The 21,973-nt window shown below is 49.9% G+C and overlaps 1 protein-coding gene across 1 annotated transcript in view; it reads left to right on the top strand.

Annotated features, from left to right (window-relative positions):
- LOC311341101 (uncharacterized protein) overlaps window positions 1-21,973 on the top strand; it is a gene marked incomplete at both ends in the record, with an annotated part of 53,959 nt that overhangs the window by 30,074 nt on the left and 1,912 nt on the right. Inside the window, one exon of the mRNA XM_084466005.1 lies at window positions 13,886-14,407. Within this exon, the coding sequence (XP_084322131.1) occupies window positions 13,886-14,407 (522 nt within the window). The remainder of the gene's footprint in view (window positions 1-13,885; window positions 14,408-21,973) is intronic.

Below are 21,973 nucleotides of genomic sequence, written 5' to 3' on the forward strand. Positions count from 1 at the left end.
AACTACTCCTGAACCAACAACCACAACTACTGCACCAATGACAACAACTGATGCACCAACGACAACAACTGCTGGACCAACAACGACAGCTGCTGCACCAACGACAACAACTGCTGGACCAACGAAAACAACTACTACACCAGCGACAACAACTGCTGCACCAACGACAACTGCTGTACCCACCACAACATCTGCAGGACCCACAACAATTGCTGCAACAACGACAACAACTGCTGCACCAACGACAACTGCTGGACCCACCATAACATTTGCAGTAACCACAACAACTGCAGGACCAACAACAACAACTGCTACACCAACGACAACAACTGCTTTACCAACGACGACAACTGCTCGACCAACGACAACAGCTGCACCAACGACAACGATTGCTGAAGCAACAACGACAAATGCTGAACCAACCACCACAACTGCTGGACCCACCACAACATTTGCAGTACCCACAACAACTGCTGCACCAACGACAACAACTGCTGCACCATCAACAACTGCTGCACCCACCACAACTACTCCTGAACCAACAACCACAACTACTGCACCAATGACAACAACTGATGCACCAACGACAACAACTGCTGGACCAACAACAACAGCTGCTGCACCAACGACAACAACTGCTGGACCAACGAAAACAACTACTACACCAGCGACAACAACTGCTGCACCAACGACAACTGCTGTACCCACCACAACATCTGCAGGACCCACAACAATTGCTGCAACAACGACAACAACTGCTGCACCAACGACAACTGCTGGACCCACCATAACATTTGCAGTAACCACAACAACTGCAGGACCAACAACAACAACTGCTGCACCAACGACAACAACTGCTGCACCACCAACAACAACAACTGCTGCACCAACGACGACAACTGCTGCACCAACGACAACAATTGCTACAGCAACAACAACAACTGCAGAACCGACCACCACAACTCCTGGACCCACCACAACATCTGCAGGACCCACAACAACTGCTGCACCAATGACAACAACTGCTGCACCAACGACAACTGCTGCACCAATGACGACAACTGCTGAACCAACGACAACAACTGCTGCACCAACGACAACAACTGCTGCACCAACAACAACAATTGCTGCACCAACGAAACCAATTGCTGCACCAACGACAACAAATGCTGAACCAATAACAACAACTGCTGCACCAACGACAACAACTGCTGCAGCAACAACAACTTCCGGACCAACGACAACAACTGCTGCACCAACGACAACAACTGCTGGACTCACTACAACAACTGCTGGACCAACGGAAACTGCTGTACCCACCACAATTGCTACACTAATGACAACAACTGCTACACGAACAACAACAGCTGCACCAAAAACGACAGCTTCAGGACCAACAACGACAATTGCTGGACCCACCACAATAACTGCAGGACCCACAACAACAACTGCTGCACTAACGACAACAACTGCTACACCAACGACAACAACTGCTGCACCAACGAAAACAACTGTTGCACCAATGACAACAACTGCTGCAGCAACGACAACTGCAGGTCCAACCATCACAACTGCTGGATCCACCACAACATCTGCAGGGCCCACAACTACTGCTGCACCAACGACAACAACTGCTGTACCAACGACAACTGCTGGACCAACGAAAACAACTACTGCACCAACGACAACAACTGCTGCACCAACAACGACAGTTGCCGCACCGACAATGACAACTGCTGTACCAACGACAACAATTGCTGCACCAACGACAACAATTGCTGAACCAACGACGACAACTGCTGAACCAACGACAACAACTGCTGGACCAACGAAAACAACTACTACACCAGCGACAACAACTGCTGCACCAACGACAACTCCTGGACCCACCACAACATCTGCAGGACTCACAACAACTGCTGCACCAACGACAACAACCGCTGCACCAACGACAAATGCTGCACCCACCACAACATCTGCAGGACCCACAACAATTGCTGCGCCAATGACAACAACTGCTGCACCAACGACAACTGCTGCACCCACAACAACTACTGCAGGACCAACAACCACACCTGCAGGACCAACAACCACAACTGCTGCACCAATGACAACAACTGATGCACCAACGTCAACAACTGCTGAACCAACGACAACAACTGCTGGACCAACAAAAACAACTGCTGCACCAACGACAACAACTGATGCACCAAGGACAACAACTGCTGCACCAAAGTCAACAACTGCTGCAGCAACAACGACAACTGCAGAACCAACCACCACAACTCCTGGACCCACCACAACATCTGCAGGACCCACAACAACTGCTGCACCAACGACAACAACTGCTGCAGCAACGACAACTGTTGCACCAACGACGACAACTGCTGAACCAACGACAACAACTGCTGGACTCACTACAACAACTGCTGGACCAACGAAAACAACTGCTGCACCAACGAAAACAACTGCTGCACCAATGACAACAACTGCTGCAGCAACAACGACAACTGCAGGTCCAACCATCACAACTGCTGGATCCACCACAACATCTGCAGGGCCCACAACTACTGCTGCACCAACGACAACAACTGCTGTACCAACGACAACTGCTGGACCAACGAAAACAACTGCTGCACCAACGACAACAACTGCTGCACCAACAACGACAGTTGCCGCACCGACAATGACAACTGCTGTACCAACGACAACAATTGCTGCACCAACGACAACAATTGCTGAACCAACGACGACAACTGCTGAACCAACGACAACAACTGCTGGACCAACGAAAACAACTACTACACCAGCGACAACAACTGCTGCACCAAGGACAACTCCTGGACCCACCACAACATCTGCAGGACCCACAACAACTGCTGCACCAACGACAACAACCGCTGAACCAACGACAAATGCTGCACCCACCACAACATCTGCAGGACCCACAACAATTGCTGCACCAATGACAACAACTGCTGGACCAACGACAACTGCTGCACCCACAACAACTACTGCAGGACCAACAACCACACCTGCAGGACCAACAACCACAACTGCTGCACCAATGACCACAACTGATGCACCAACGTCAACAACTGCTGAACCAAAGACAACAACTGCTGGACCAACAAAAACAACTGCTGCACCAACGACAATAACTGATGCACCAAGGACAACAACTGCTGCACCAAAGTCAACAACTGTTGCAGCAACAACGACAACTGCAGAACCAACCACCACAACTCCTGGACCCACCACAACATCTGCAGGACCCACAACAACTGCTGCACCAACGACAACAACTGCTGCACCAACGACAACTGTTGCACCAACGACGACAACTGCTGAACCAACGACAACAACTGCTGGACTCACTACAACAACTGCTGGACCAACGAAAACAACTGCTGCACCAACGACAACAACTGCTGCAGCAACGACATCAACTGCCGAAGCAACAACGACAACTGCAGGACCAACAACCACAAATGCTGCACCAACGACGACAACTGGTCGACCAACGACAACAAATGCTGCACCAACGACAACAATTGCTACAGCAACAACAAAAACTGCAGAACCGACCACCACAACTCCTGGACCCACCACAACATCTGCAGGACCCACAACAACTGCTGAACCAATGACAACGATTGCTGCACCAACGAAAACAATTGCTGCACCAACGACAACAAATGCTGAACCAACAACAACAACTGCTGCACCAACGACAACAATTGCTGCAGCAACAACAACTTCCGGACCAACGACAACAACTGCTGCACCAACGACAACAACTGCTGGACTCACCACAACAACTGCTGGACCAACGAAAACAACTGCTGCACCAATGACAACAACTGCTGCACCAACGACAACAGCTGCTGTACCAACGACAACTGCTGTACCCACCACAATTGCTGCACTAATGACAACAACTGCTACACGAACAACAACAGCTGCACCAAAAACGACAGCTTCAGGACCAACAACCACAATTGCTGGACCCACCACAATAACTGCAGGACCCACAACAACAACTGCTGCACTAACGACAACAACTGCTACACCAACAACGACAACTGCAGATCCGACCACCACAATTCCTGGACCCACCACATCTGCAGGACCCACAACAACTGCTGCACCAACGACAACAAGTGCTGCACCAACGACAACAACTGCTAAACCAACAACAACTGCTAAACCAACAACAACAACTGCTGGACCAAAGAGAACAAATGCTGCAGCAAGAACAACTGCAGGGCGAACTACAACTGCTGCACCCACTACAACTACTGAAGGACCAACAACCACAAATGTTTTACCAACGACAACAAATGTTGCACCAACGACAACAATTGCTGCACCAACGACAAAAACTGCTGCAGCAACGACAAATGCAGGACCAACCACCACAACTGCTGGATCCACCACAATATCTGCAGGGCCCACAACAACTGCTTCACCAACGACAACAACTGCTGCACCAACAACAACAACTGCTGCACCAACAACGACAACTGCTGCACCAACAACAACTGCTGCAGGAACAACGGCAACTGCTGCACCAACGACAACAACTGCTGCACCAACAACGACAGTTGCCGCACCGACAATGACAATTGCTGTGCCAACGACAACATTTGCTGCATCAACGACAACAATTGCTGAACCAACGACGACAACTGCTGAACCAACGACAACAACTGCTGAACCAACGACAACAACTGCTGGACCAACGAAAACAATTACTACACCAGCGACAACAACTGCTGCACCAACGACAAATTCTGCACCCACCACAACATCTGCAGGACCCACAACAATTGCTGCACCAATGACAACAACTGCTGCACCAACGACAATTGCTGCACCCACAACAACTACTGCAGGACCAACAACCACACCTGCTGCACCAATGACAACAACTGCTACACAAACAACAACTGATGCACCAACAATGACAACTTCAGGACCAACAACAACAACTGCAGGACCCAACACAATAACTGCAGGACTCACAACAAAAACTGCTGCACCAATGACGACAACTGCTGAACCAACGACAACAACTGCTGGACCAACGAAAACAACTACTACACCAGCGACAACAACTGCTGCACCAACGACAACTGCTGCACCCACCACAACATCTGCAGGACCCACAACAATTGCTGCACCAACGACAACAACTGCTGCACCAACGACAACTGCTGGACCCACCATAACATTTGCAGTAACCACAACAACTGCAGGACCAACAACCACAACTGCTGCACCAACGACAACAACTGCTGAACCAACGACAACAAATGCTGGACCAACAAAAACAACTGCTGCACCAACGACAACTGCTGCACCCACCACAACTACTGCAGGACCAACAACCACACCTGCTGCACCAATGACAACAACTGCTACACAAACAACAACTGATGCACCAACAATGACAGCTTCAGGACCAACAACAACAACTGCTGGACCCAACACAATAACTGCAGGACTCACAACAAAAACTGCTGCACCAACGACAACAACTGCTGCACCAACAACAACTGCTGGACCCACCACAACATTTGCAGTAACCACAACAACTGCAGGACCAACAACCACAACTGCTGCACCAATGACAACAACTGATGCACCAAGGTCAACTGCTGCACCCACCACAACTATTGCAGGACCAACAACCACAACTTCTGCACCAATGACAACAACTGATGCACCAACAACAACAACTGCTGAACCAACGACAACAACTGCTGGACCAACAGAAACAACTGCTGGACCCACCACAACATCTGCAGCACCCACAACAACTGCTGCACCAATGACAACAACTGCTGCACCAACAACAACAACTGCTGCACCAACAACAACAATTGCTACATCAACAACAACTGATGCACCAACAACAACAACTGCTGCATCAACAACGATAACTTCAGGACCAACAACAACTGCTGGACCCACCACAACATCTGCAGCACCCACAACAAATGTTGCACCAATGACAACAACTGCTGCACCAACGACAAAAAGTGCTGCACCAACAACAACAACTGCTGCACCAACGACGACAATAGTTGCAACAACAATGACAACTGCTGCACCAACAATCACAACTGCTGCACCAATGACAACTGCTGCCCCAACGACAACAATTGCTGCACCAACAACAACTGCTGCACCCACCACAACTACTCCTGGACCAACAACCACAATTGTTGCACCAATGACAACAATTGCTGCACCAACGACAACAACTGCTGGACCACCAACAACAACTGCTGCATCAAAAACAACAATTGCAGGACCAACAACAACAACTGCTGAACTAACGCCAACAACTGCTGCACCAACAACAACTGCTGCACCCACCACAACTACTGAAGGACCAACAACCACAACTGTTTTACCAACGACAACAAATGTTGCACCAACGACAACGATTGCTGCACCAACGACAAAAACTGCTGCAGCAACGACAAATGCAGGACCAACCACCACAAATGCTGAACCAACAACAACTGCTGCAGGAACAACGGCAACTGCTGCAACAACGACAACAACTGCTGCACCAACAACGACAGTTGCCGCACCGACAATGACAATTGCTGTGCCAACGACAACATTTGCTGCATCAACGACAACAATTGCTGAACCAGCGACAACAACTGCTGCACCAACGACAAATGCTGCAACCACCACAACATCTGCAGGACCCACAACAATTGCTGCACCAATGACAACAACTGCTGCACCAACGACAACTGCTGCACCCACAACAACTACTGCAGGACCAACAACCACACCTGCAGGACCAACAACCACAACTGCTGCACCAATGACAACAACTGATGCACCAACGACAACAACTGCTGAACCAACGACAACAACTGCTGGACCAACAAAAGCAACTGCTGCACCAACGACAACAACTGATGCACCAAGGACAACAACTGCTGCACCAAAGTCAACAACTGCTGCAGCAACAATGACAACTGCAGAACCAACCACCACAACTCCTGGACCCACCACAACATCTGCAGGACCCACAACAACTGCTGCACCAACGACAACAACTGCTGCACCAACGACAACTGTTGCATCAACGACGACAACTGCTGAACCAACGACAACAACTGCTGGACTCACTACAACAACTGCTGGACCAACGAAAACAACTGCTGCACCAACGACAACAACTGCTGCACCAACGACAACAGCTGCTGCACCAACGACAACTGCTGTAGCCACCACAATTGCTGCACTAATGACAAGAACTGCCACACGAACAACAACAGCTGCACCAAAATCGACAGCTTCAGGACCAACAACAACAATTGCTGGACCCACCACAATAACTGCAGGACCCACAACAACAACTGCTGCACTAACGACAACAACTGCTACACCAACGACAACAACTGCTGCACCAACGAAAAGAACTGCTGCACCAATGACAACAACTGCTGCAGCAACAACGACAACTGCAGGTCCAACCATCACAACTGCTGGATCCACCACAACATCTGCAGGGCCCACAACTACTGCTGCACCAACGACAACAACTGCTGTACCAACGACAACTGCTGGACCAACGAAAACAACTGCTGCACCAACGACAACAACTGCTGCACCAACAACGACAGTTGCCGCACCGACAATGACAACTGATGTACCAACGACAACAATTGCTGCACCAACGACAACAATTGCTGAACCAACGACGACAACTGCTGAACCAACGACAACAACTGCTGGACCAACGAAAACAACTACTACACCAGCGACAACAACTGCTGCACCAACGACAACTCCTGGACCCACCACAACATCTGCAGGACCCACAACAACTGCTGCACCAATGACAACAACTGCTGCACCAACGACAACTGTTGCACCAACGACGACAACTGCTGAACCAACGACAACAACTGCTGCACCAACGAAAACAACTGCTGCACCAACGACAACAACTGCTGCAGCAACAACGACAACTGCAGGTCCAACCATCACAACTGCTGGACCCACCACAACAAATGCAGGGCCCACAACTACGGCTGCACCAACGACAACAACTGCTGAACCAACGACAACTGCTGGACCAACAAAAACAACTGCTGACCCAACGACAACAACTGCTGCACCACCAACAACAACAACTGCTGCACCAACGACGACAACTGGTCGACCAACGATAACAAATGCTGCACCAATGACAACAATTGCTACAGCAACAACAACAACTGCAAAACCGACCACCACAACTCCTGGACCCACCACAACATCTGCAGGACCCACAACAACCGCTGCACCAATGACGACAACTGCTGAACCAAAGACAACAACTGCTGCACCAACGACAACTGCTGCACCAACAACAACAATTGCTGCACCAACGAAAACAATTGCTGCACCAACGACAACAAATGCTGAACCAACAACAACAACTGCTGAACCAACGACAACAACTGCTGCAGCAACAACAACTTCCGGACCAACGACAACAACTGCTGCACCAACGACAACAACTGCTGGACTCACCACAACAACTGCTGGACCAACAAAAACAACTGCTGCACCAACGACAACAACTGCTGCACCAACAACAACAACTGCTGGACCAAAGAGAACAAATGCTGCAGCAAGAACAACTGCAGGACGAACTACAACTGCTGCACCCACTACAACTACTGAAGGACCAACAACCACAACTGTTTTATCAACGACAACAAATGTTGCACCAACGACAACAATTGCTGCACCAACGACAAAAACTGCTGCAGCAACGACAAATGCAGGACCAACCACCACAATTGCTGGATTCACCACAACATCTGCAGGGCCCACAATAACTGCTTCACCAACGACAACAACTGCTGCACCAACAACGACAACTGCTGCACCAACAACAACAACTGCTGCACCAACAACGACAACTGCTGCACCAACAACAACTGCTGCAGCAACAACGGCAACTGCTGCACCAACGACAACAACTGCTGCACCAACAACGACAGTTGCCGCACCGACAATGACAATTGCTGTGCCAACGACAACATTTGCTGCACCAACGACAACAATTGCTGAAACAACGACGACAACTGCTGAACCAACGACAACAACTGCTGGACCAACGAAAACAACTACTACACCAGCGACAACAACTGCTGCACCAACGACAACTGCTGCACCCACCACAACATCTGCAGGACCCACAACAATTGCTGCACCAACGACAACAACTGCTGCAACAACGACAACTGCTGCACCCACAACAACTACTGCAGGACCAACAACCACACCTGCTGCACCAATGACAACAACTGCTACACAAACAACAACTGATGCACCAACAATGACAACTTCAGGACCAACAACAACAACTGCAGGACCCAACACAATAACTGCAGGACTCACAACAAAAACTGCTCCACCAACGACGACAACTGCTGAACCAACGACAACAACTGCTGGACCAACGAAAACAACTACTACACCAGCGACAACAACTGCTGCACCAACGACAACTGCTGCACCCACCACAACATCTGCAGGACCCACAACAATTGCTGCACCAACGACAACTGCTGGACCCACCATAACATTTGCAGTAACCACAACAACTGCAGGACCAACAACCACAACTGCTGCACCAACGACAACAACTGCTGAACCAACGACAACAACTGCTGGACCAACAAAAACAACTGCTGCACCAACGACAACAACTGATGCACCGAGGACAACAACTGCTGCACGAAAGTCAAAAACTGCTGCAGCAACAACGACAACTGCAGAACCAACCACCACAACTCCTGGACCAACCACAACATCTGCAGTACCCACAACAACTGCTGCACCAACGACAACTGTTGCACCAACGACGACAACTGCTGAACCAACGACAAAAACTGCTGCAGCAACGACAAATGCAGGACCAACCACCACAACTGCTGGATCCACCACAACATCTGCAGGGACCACAATAACTGCTTCACCAACGACAACAACTGCTGCACCAACAACGACAACTGCTGCACCAACAACAACAACTGCTGCACCAACAACGACAACTGCTGCTCCAACAACAACTGCTGCAGCAACAACAGCAACTGCTGCACCAACGACAACAACTGCTGCACCAACAACGACAGTTGCCGCACCGACAATGACAATTGCTGTGCCAACGACAACATTTGCTGCACCAACGACAACAATTGCTGAACCAACGACGACAACTGCTGAACCAACGACAACAACTGCTGGACCAACGAAAACAACTACTACACCAGCGACAACAACTGCTGCACCAACGACAACTGCTGCACCCACCACAACATCTGCAGGACCCACAACAATTGCTGCACCAACGACAACAACTGCTGCACCGACGACAACTGCTGCACCCACAACAACTACTGCAGGACCAACAACCACACCTGCTGCACCAATGACAACAACTGCTACACAAACAACAACTGATGCACCAACAATGACAACTTCAGGACCAACAACAACAACTGCAGGACCCAACACAATAACTGCAGGACTCACAACAAAAACTGCTGCACCAATGACGACAACTGCTGAACCAACGACAACAACTGCTGCACCAACGACAACTGTTGCACCAACGACGACAACTGCTGAACCAACGACAACAACTGCTGGACTCACTACAACAACTGCTGGACCAACGAAAACAACTGCTGCACCAACGACAACAACTGCTGCACCAACGACAACAGCTGCTGCACCAACGACAACTGCTGTAGCCACCACAATTGCTGCACTAATGACAACAACTGCTACACGAACAACAACAGCTGCACCAAAAACGACAGCTTCAGGACCAACAACAACAATTGCTGGACCCACCACAATAACTGCAGGACCCACAACAACAACTGCTGCACTAACGACAACAACTGCTACACCAACGACAACAACTGCTGCACCAACGAAAACAACTGCTGCACCAATGACAACAACTGCTGCAGCAACAACGACAACTGCAGGTCCAAACATCACAACTGCTGGATCCACCACAACATCTGCAGGGCCCACAACTACTGCTGCACCAACGACAACAACTGCTGTACCAACGACAACTGCTGGACCAACGAAAACAACTACTGCACCAACGACAACAACTGCTGCACCAACAACGACAGTTGCCGCACCGACAATGACAACTGCTGTACCAACGACAACAATTGCTGCACCAACGACAACAATTGCTGAACCAACGACGACAACTGCTGAACCAACGACAACAACTGCTGGACCAACGAAAACAACTACTACACCAGCGACAACAACTGCTGCACCAACGACAACTCCTGGACCCACCACAACATCTGCAGGACTCACAACAACTGCTGCACCAACGACAACAACCGCTGCACCAACGACAAATGCTGCACCCACCACAACATCTGCAGGACCCACAACAATTGCTGCGCCAATGACAACAACTGCTGCACCAACGACAACTGCTGCTGGACTCACCACAACAACTGCTGGACCAACAAAAACAACTGCTGCACCAACGACAACAACTGCTGCACCAACAACAACAACTGCTGGACCAAAGAGAACAAATGCTGCAGCAAGAACAACTGCAGGACGAACTACAACTGCTGCACCCACTACAACTACTGAAGGACCAACAACCACAACTGTTTTATCAACGACAACAAATGTTGCACCAACGACAAAAATTGCTGCACCAACGACAAAAACTGCTGCAGCAACGACAAATGCAGGACCAACCACCACAATTGCTGGATTCACCACAACATCTGCAGGGCCCACAATAACTGCTTCACCAACGACAACAACTGCTGCACCAACAACGACAACTGCTGCACCAACAACAACAACTGCTGCACCAACAACGACAACTGCTGCACCAACAACAACTGCTGCAGCAACAACGGCAACTGCTGCACCAACGACAACAACTGCTGCACCAACAACGACAGTTGCCGCACCGACAATGACAATTGCTGTGCCAACGACAACATTTGCTGCACCAACGACAACAATTGCTGAAACAACGACGACAACTGCTGAACCAACGACAACAACTGCTGGACCAACGAAAACAACTACTACACCAGCGACAACAACTGCTGCACCAACGACAACTGCTGCACCCACCACAACATCTGCAGGACCCACAACAATTGCTGCACCAACGACAACAACTGCTGCAACAACGACAACTGCTGCACCCACAACAACTACTGCAGGACCAACAACCACACCTGCTGCACCAATGACAACAACTGCTACACAAACAACAACTGATGCACCAACAATGACAACTTCAGGACCAACAACAACAACTGCAGGACCCAACACAATAACTGCAGGACTCACAACAAAAACTGCTCCACCAACGACGACAACTGCTGAACCAACGACAACAACTGCTGGACCAACGAAAACAACTACTACACCAGCGACAACAACTGCTGCACCAACGACAACTGCTGCACCCACCACAACATCTGCAGGACCCACAACAATTGCTGCACCAACGACAACTGCTGGACCCACCATAACATTTGCAGTAACCACAACAACTGCAGGACCAACAACCACAACTGCTGCACCAACGACAACAACTGCTGAACCAACGACAACAACTGCTGGACAAACAAAAACAACTGCTGCACCAACGACAACAACTGATGCACCGAGGACAACAACTGCTGCACGAAAGTCAAAAACTGCTGCAGCAACAACGACAACTGCAGAACCAACCACCACAACTCCTGGACCAACCACAACATCTGCAGTACCCACAACAACTGCTGCACCAACGACAACTGTTGCACCAACGACGACAACTGCTGAACCAACGACAAAAACTGCTGCAGCAACGACAAATGCAGGACCAACCACCACAACTGCTGGATCCACCACAACATCTGCAGGGACCACAATAACTGCTTCACCAACGACAACAACTGCTGCACCAACAACGACAACTGCTGCACCAACAACAACAACTGCTGCACCAACAACGACAACTGCTGCTCCAACAACAACTGCTGCAGCAACAACAGCAACTGCTGCACCAACGACAACAACTGCTGCACCAACAACGACAGTTGCCGCACCGACAATGACAATTGCTGTGCCAACGACAACATTTGCTGCACCAACGACAACAATTGCTGAACCAACGACGACAACTGCTGAACCAACGACAACAACTGCTGGACCAACGAAAACAACTACTACACCAGCGACAACAACTGCTGCACCAACGACAACTGCTGCACCCACCACAACATCTGCAGGACCCACAACAATTGCTGCACCAACGACAACAACTGCTGCACCGACGACAACTGCTGCACCCACAACAACTACTGCAGGACCAACAACCACACCTGCTGCACCAATGACAACAACTGCTACACAAACAACAACTGATGCACCAACAATGACAACTTCAGGACCAACAACAACAACTGCAGGACCCAACACAATAACTGCAGGACTCACAACAAAAACTGCTGCACCAATGACGACAACTGCTGAACCAACGACAACAACTGCTGCACCAACGACAACTGTTGCACCAACGACGACAACTGCTGAACCAACGACAACAACTGCTGGACTCACTACAACAACTGCTGGACCAACGAAAACAACTGCTGCACCAACGACAACAACTGCTGCACCAACGACAACAGCTGCTGCACCAACGACAACTGCTGTAGCCACCACAATTGCTGCACTAATGACAACAACTGCTACACGAACAACAACAGCTGCACCAAAAACGACAGCTTCAGGACCAACAACAACAATTGCTGGACCCACCACAATAACTGCAGGACCCACAACAACAACTGCTGCACTAACGACAACAACTGCTACACCAACGACAACAACTGCTGCACCAACGAAAACAACTGCTGCACCAATGACAACAACTGCTGCAGCAACAACGACAACTGCAGGTCCAACCATCACAACTGCTGGATCCACCACAACATCTGCAGGGCCCACAACTACTGCTGCACCAACGACAACAACTGCTGTACCAACGACAACTGCTGGACCAACGAAAACAACTACTGCACCAACGACAACAACTGCTGCACCAACAACGACAGTTGCCGCACCGACAATGACAACTGCTGTACCAACGACAACAATTGCTGCACCAACGACAACAATTGCTGAACCAACGACGACAACTGCTGAACCAACGACAACAACTGCTGGACCAACGAAAACAACTACTACACCAGCGACAACAACTGCTGCACCAACGACAACTCCTGGACCCACCACAACATCTGCAGGACTCACAACAACTGCTGCACCAACGACAACAACCGCTGCACCAACGACAAATGCTGCACCCACCACAACATCTGCAGGACCCACAACAATTGCTGCGCCAATGACAACAACTGCTGCACCAACGACAACTGCTGCTGGACTCACCACAACAACTGCTGGACCAACAAAAACAACTGCTGCACCAACGACAACAACTGCTGCACCAACAACAACAACTGCTGGACCAAAGAGAACAAATGCTGCAGCAAGAACAACTGCAGGACGAACTACAACTGCTGCACCCACTACAACTACTGAAGGACCAACAACCACAACTGTTTTATCAACGACAACAAATGTTGCACCAACGACAACAATTGCTGCACCAACGACAAAAACTGCTGCAGCAACGACAAATGCAGGACCAACCACCACAATTGCTGGATTCACCACAACATCTGCAGGGCCCACAATAACTGCTTCACCAACGACAACAACTGCTGCACCAACAACGACAACTGCTGCACCAACAACAACAACTGCTGCACCAACAACGACAACTGCTGCACCAACAACAACTGCTGCAGCAACAACGGCAACTGCTGCACCAACGACAACAACTGCTGCACCAACAACGACAGTTGCCGCACCGACAATGACAATTGCTGTGCCAACGACAACATTTGCTGCACCAACGACAACAATTGCTGAAACAACGACGACAACTGCTGAACCAACGACAACAACTGCTGGACCAACGAAAACAACTACTACACCAGCGACAACAACTGCTGCACCAACGACAACTGCTGCACCCACCACAACATCTGCAGGACCCACAACAATTGCTGCACCAACGACAACAACTGCTGCAACAACGACAACTGCTGCACCCACAACAACTACTGCAGGACCAACAACCACACCTGCTGCACCAATGACAACAACTGCTACACAAACAACAACTGATGCACCAACAATGACAACTTCAGGACCAACAACAACAACTGCAGGACCCAACACAATAACTGCAGGACTCACAACAAAAACTGCTCCACCAACGACGACAACTGCTGAACCAACGACAACAACTGCTGGACCAACGAAAACAACTACTACACCAGCGACAACAACTGCTGCACCAACGACAACTGCTGCACCCACCACAACATCTGCAGGACCCACAACAATTGCTGCACCAACGACAACTGCTGGACCCACCATAACATTTGCAGTAACCACAACAACTGCAGGACCAACAACCACAACTGCTGCACCAACGACAACAACTGCTGAACCAACGACAACAACTGCTGGACCAACAAAAACAACTGCTGCACCAACGACAACAACTGATGCACCGAGGACAACAACTGCTGCACGAAAGTCAAAAACTGCTGCAGCAACAACGACAACTGCAGAACCAACCACCACAACTCCTGGACCAACCACAACATCTGCAGTACCCACAACAACTGCTGCACCAACGACAACTGTTGCACCAACGACGACAACTGCTGAACCAACGACAAAAACTGCTGCAGCAACGACAAATGCAGGACCAACCACCACAACTGCTGGATCCACCACAACATCTGCAGGGACCACAATAACTGCTTCACCAACGACAACAACTGCTGCACCAACAACGACAACTGCTGCACCAACAACAACAACTGCTGCACCAACAACGACAACTGCTGCTCCAACAACAACTGCTGCAGCAACAACAGCAACTGCTGCACCAACGACAACAACTGCTGCACCAACAACGACAGTTGCCGCACCGACAATGACAATTGCTGTGCCAACGACAACATTTGCTGCACCAACGACAACAATTGCTGAACCAACGACGACAACTGCTGAACCAACGACAACAACTGCTGGACCAACGAAAACAACTACTACACCAGCGACAACAACTGCTGCACCAACGACAACTGCTGCACCCACCACAACATCTGCAGGACCCACAACAATTGCTGCACCAACGACAACAACTGCTGCACCGACGACAACTGCTGCACCCACAACAACTACTGCAGGACCAACAACCACACCTGCTGCACCAATGACAACAACTGCTACACAAACAACAACTGATGCACCAACAATGACAACTTCAGGACCAACAACAACAACTGCAGGACCCAACACAATAACTGCAGGACTCACAACAAAAACTGCTGCACCAATGACGACAACTGCTGAACCAACGACAACAACTGCTGCACCAACGACAACTGTTGCACCAACGACGACAACTGCTGAACCAACGACAACAACTGCTGGACTCACTACAACAACTGCTGGACCAACGAAAACAACTGCTGCACCAACGACAACAACTGCTGCACCAACGACAACAGCTGCTGCACCAACGACAACTGCTGTAGCCACCACAATTGCTGCACTAATGACAACAACTGCTACACGAACAACAACAGCTGCACCAAAAACGACAGCTTCAGGACCAACAACAACAATTGCTGGACCCACCACAATAACTGCAGGACCCACAACAACAACTGCTGCACTAACGACAACAACTGCTACACCAACGACAACAACTGCTGCACCAACGAAAACAACTGCTGCACCAATGACAACAACTGCTGCAGCAACAACGACAACTGCAGGTCCAACCATCACAACTGCTGGATCCACCACAACATCTGCAGGGCCCACAACTACTGCTGCACCAACGACAACAACTGCTGTACCAACGACAACTGCTGGACCAACGAAAACAACTACTGCACCAACGACAACAACTGCTGCACCAACAACGACAGTTGCCGCACCGACAATGACAACTGCTGTACCAACGACAACAATTGCTGCACCAACGACAACAATTGCTGAACCAACGACGACAACTGCTGAACCAACGACAACAACTGCTGGACCAACGAAAACAACTACTACACCAGCGACAACAACTGCTGCACCAACGACAACTCCTGGACCCACCACAACATCTGCAGGACTCACAACAACTGCTGCACCAACGACAACAACCGCTGCACCAACGACAAATGCTGCACCCACCACAACATCTGCAGGACCCACAACAATTGCTGCGCCAATGACAACAACTGCTGCACCAACGACAACTGCTGCACCCACAACAACTACTGCAGGACCAACAACCACACCTGCAGGACCAACAACCACAACTGCTGCACCAATGACAACAACTGATGCACCAACGTCAACAACTGCTGAACCAACGACAACAACTGCTGGACCAACAAAAACAACTGCTCCACCAACGACAACAACTGATGCACCAAGGACAACAACTGCTGCACCAAAGTCAACAACTGCTGCAGCAACAACGACAACTGCAGAACCAACCACCACAACTCCTGGACCCACCACAACATCTGCAGGACCCACAACAACTGCTGCACCAACGACAACAACTGCTGCAGCAACGACAACTGTTGCACCAACGACGACAACCGCTGAACTCACTACAACAACTGCTGGACCAACGAAAACAACTGCTGCACCAACGAAAACAACTGCTGCACCAATGACAACAACTGCTGCAGCAACAACGACAACTGCAGGTCCAACCATCACAACTGCTGGATCCACCACAACATCTGCAGGGCCCACAACTACTGCTGCACCAACGACAACAACTGCTGTACCAACGACAACTGCTGGACCAACGAAAACAACTGCTGCACCAACGACAACAACTGCTGCACCAACAACAACAGTTGCCGCACCGACAATGACAACTGCTGTACCAACGACAACAATTGCTGCACCAACGACAACAATTGCTGAACCAACGACGACAACTGCTGAACCAACGACAACAACTGCTGGACCAACGAAAACAACTACTACACCAGCGACAACAACTGCTGCACCAACGACAACTCCTGGACCCACCACAACATCTGCAGGACCCACAACAACTGCTGCACCAACGACAACAACCGCTGAACCAACGACAAATGCTGCACCCACCACAACATCTGCAGGACCCACAACAATTGCTGCACCAATGACAACAACTGCTGGACCAACGACAACTGCTGCACCCACAACAACTACTGCAGGACCAACAACCACACCTGCAGGACCAACAACCACAACTGCTGCACCAATGACAACAACTGATGCACCAACGTCAACAACTGCTGAACCAAAGACAACAACTGCTGGACCAACAAAAACAACTGCTGCACCAACGACAATAACTGATGCACCAAGGACAACAACTGCTGCACAAAAGTCAACAACTGCTGCAGCAACAACGACAACTGCAGAACCAACCACCACAACTCCTGGACCCACCACAACATCTGCAGGACCCACAACAACTGCTGCACCAACGACAACTGTTGCACCAACGACGACAACTGCTGAACCAACGACAACAACTGCTGGACTCACTACAACAACTGCTGGACCAACGAAAACAACTGCTGCACCAACGACAACAACTGCTGCAGCAACGACATCAACTGCCGAAGCAACGACAACTGCACGACCAACAACCACAAATGCTGCACCAACGACGACAACTGGTCGACCAACGACAACAAATGCTGCACCAACGACAACAATTGCTACAGCAACAACAACAACTGCAGAACCGACCACCACAACTCCTGGACCCACCACAACATCTGCAGGACCCACAACAACTGCTGAACCAATGACAACGATTGCTGCACCAACGAAAACAATTGCTGCACCAACGACAACAAATGCTGAACCAACAACAACAACTGCTGCACCAACGACAACAATTGCTGCAGCAACAACAACTTCCGGACCAACGACAACAACTGCTGCACCAACGACAACAACTGCTGGACTCACCACAACAACTGCTGGACCAACGAAAACAACTGCTGCACCAATGACAACAACTGCTGCACCAACGACAACAGCTGCTGTACCAACGACAACTGCTGTACCCACCACAATTGCTGCACTAATGACAACAACTGCTACACGAACAACAACAGCTGCACCAAAAACGACAGCTTCAGGACCAACAACCACAATTGCTGGACCCACCACAATAACTGCAGGACCCACAACAACAACTGCTGCACTAACGACAACTGCTACACCAACAATGACAACTGCTCGACCAACTATAACAAATGTTGCACCAACGACAACAACTGCTGCAGCAACAACGACAACTGCAGATCCGACCACCACAATTCCTGGACCCACCACATCTGCAGGACCCACAACAACTGCTGCACCAACGACAACAAGTGCTGCACCAACGACAACTGCTGCACCAATGACGACAACTGCTGAACCAACGACAACAGCTGCTGCACCAATGACAACAACTGCTGCACCAACAACATCAAATGCCGAAGCAACAACGACAACTGCAGGACCAACAACCACAAATGCTGCACCAACGACAACAACTTCTAAACCAACAACAACTGCTAAACCAACAACAACAACTGCTGGACCAAAGAGAACAAATGCTGCAGCAAGAACAACTGCAGGACGAACTACAACTGCTGCACCCACTACAACTACTGAAGGACCAACAACCACAACTGTTTTACCAACGACAACAAATGTTGCACCAACGACAACAATTGCTGCACCAACGACAAAAACTGCTGCAGCAACGACAAATGCAGGACCAACCACCACAACTGCTGGATCCACCACAATATCTGCAGGGCCCACAACAACTGCTGCAGCAACAACGACAACTGCAGATCCGACCACCACAACTCCTGGACCCACCACATCTGCAGGACCCACAACAACTGCTGCACCAACGACAACAAGTGCTGCACCAACGACAACTGCTGCACCAATGACGACAACTGCTGAACCAACGACAACAGCTGCTGAACCAATGACAACAACTGCTGCACCAACGACAACAACTGCTAAACCAACAGCAACTGCTAAACCAACAACAACAACTGCTGGACCAAAGAGAACAAATGCGGCAGCAAGAACAACTGCAGGACGAAGTACAACTGCTGCACCCACTACAACTACTGAAGGACCAACAACCACAACTGTTTTACCAACGACAACAAATGTTGCACCAACGACAACAATTGCTGCACCAACGACAAAAACTGCTGCAGCAACGACAAATGCAGGACCAACCACCACAACTGCTGGATCCACCACAATATCTGCAGGGCCCACAACAACTGCTTCACCAACGACAACAACTGCTGCACCAACAACAACAACTGCTGCACCAACAACGACAACTGCTGCACCAACAACAACTGTTGCAGGAACAACGGCAACTGCTGCACCAACGACAACAACTGCTGCACCAACAACGACAGTTGCCGCACCGACAATGACAATTGCTGTGCCAACGACAACATTTGCTGCATCAATGACAACAATTGCTGAACCAAAGACGACAACTGCGGAACCAACGACAACAACTGCTGGACCAAAGAGAACAAATGCTGCAGCAAGAACAACTGCAGGACGAACTGCAACTGCTGCACCTACTACAACTACTGAAGGACCAACAACCACAACTGTTTTACCAACGACAACAAATGTTGCACCAACGACAACAATTGCTGCACCAACGACAAAAACTGCTGCAGCAACGACAAATGCAGGACCAACCACCACAACTGCTGGATCCACCACAATATCTGCAGGGCCCACAACAACTGCTTCACCAACGACAACAACTGCTGCACCAACAACAACAACTGCTGCACCAACAACGACAACTGCTGCACCAACAACAACTGCTGCAGGAACAACGGCAACTGCTGCACCAACGACAACAACTGCTGCACCAACAACGACAGTTGCCGCACCGACAATGACAATTGCTGTGCCAACGACAACATTTGCTGCATCAACGACAACAATTGCTGAACCAACGACGACAACTGCTGAACCAACGACAACAACTGCTGAACCAACGACAAGAACTGCTGGACCAACGAAAACAATTACTACACCAGCGACAACAACTGCTGCACCAACGACAAGTGCTGCACCCACCACAACATCTGCAGGACCCACAACAATTGCTGCACCAATGACAACAACTGCTGCACCAACGACAACTGCTGCACCCACAACAACTACTGCAGGACCAACAACCACACCTGCTGCACCAATGACAACAACTGCTACACAAACAACAACTGATGCACCAACAATGACAACTTCAGGACCAACAACAACAACTGCAGGACCCAACACAATAACTGCAGGACTCACAACAAAAACTGCTGCACCAACGACGACAACTGCTGAACCAACGACAACAACTGCTGGACCAACGAAAACAACTACTACACCAGCGACAACAACTGCTGCACCAACGACAACTGCTGCACCCACCACAACATCTGCAGGACCCACAACAATTGCTGCACCAACGACAACAACTGCTGCACCAACGACAACTGCTGGACCCACCATAACATTTGCAGTAACCACAACAACTGCAGGACCAACAACCACAACTGCTGCACCAACGACAACAACTGCTGAACCAACGACAACAAATGCTGGACCAACAAAAACAACTGCTGCACCAACGACAACTGCTGCACCCACCACAACTACTGCAGGACCAACAACCACACCTGCTGCACCAATGACAACAACTGCTACA

Source organism: Micromesistius poutassou (assembly GCF_964030765.1).
Source record: "Micromesistius poutassou genome assembly, chromosome: 3".
Lineage (NCBI taxonomy): Eukaryota > Metazoa > Chordata > Actinopteri > Gadiformes > Gadidae > Micromesistius > Micromesistius poutassou.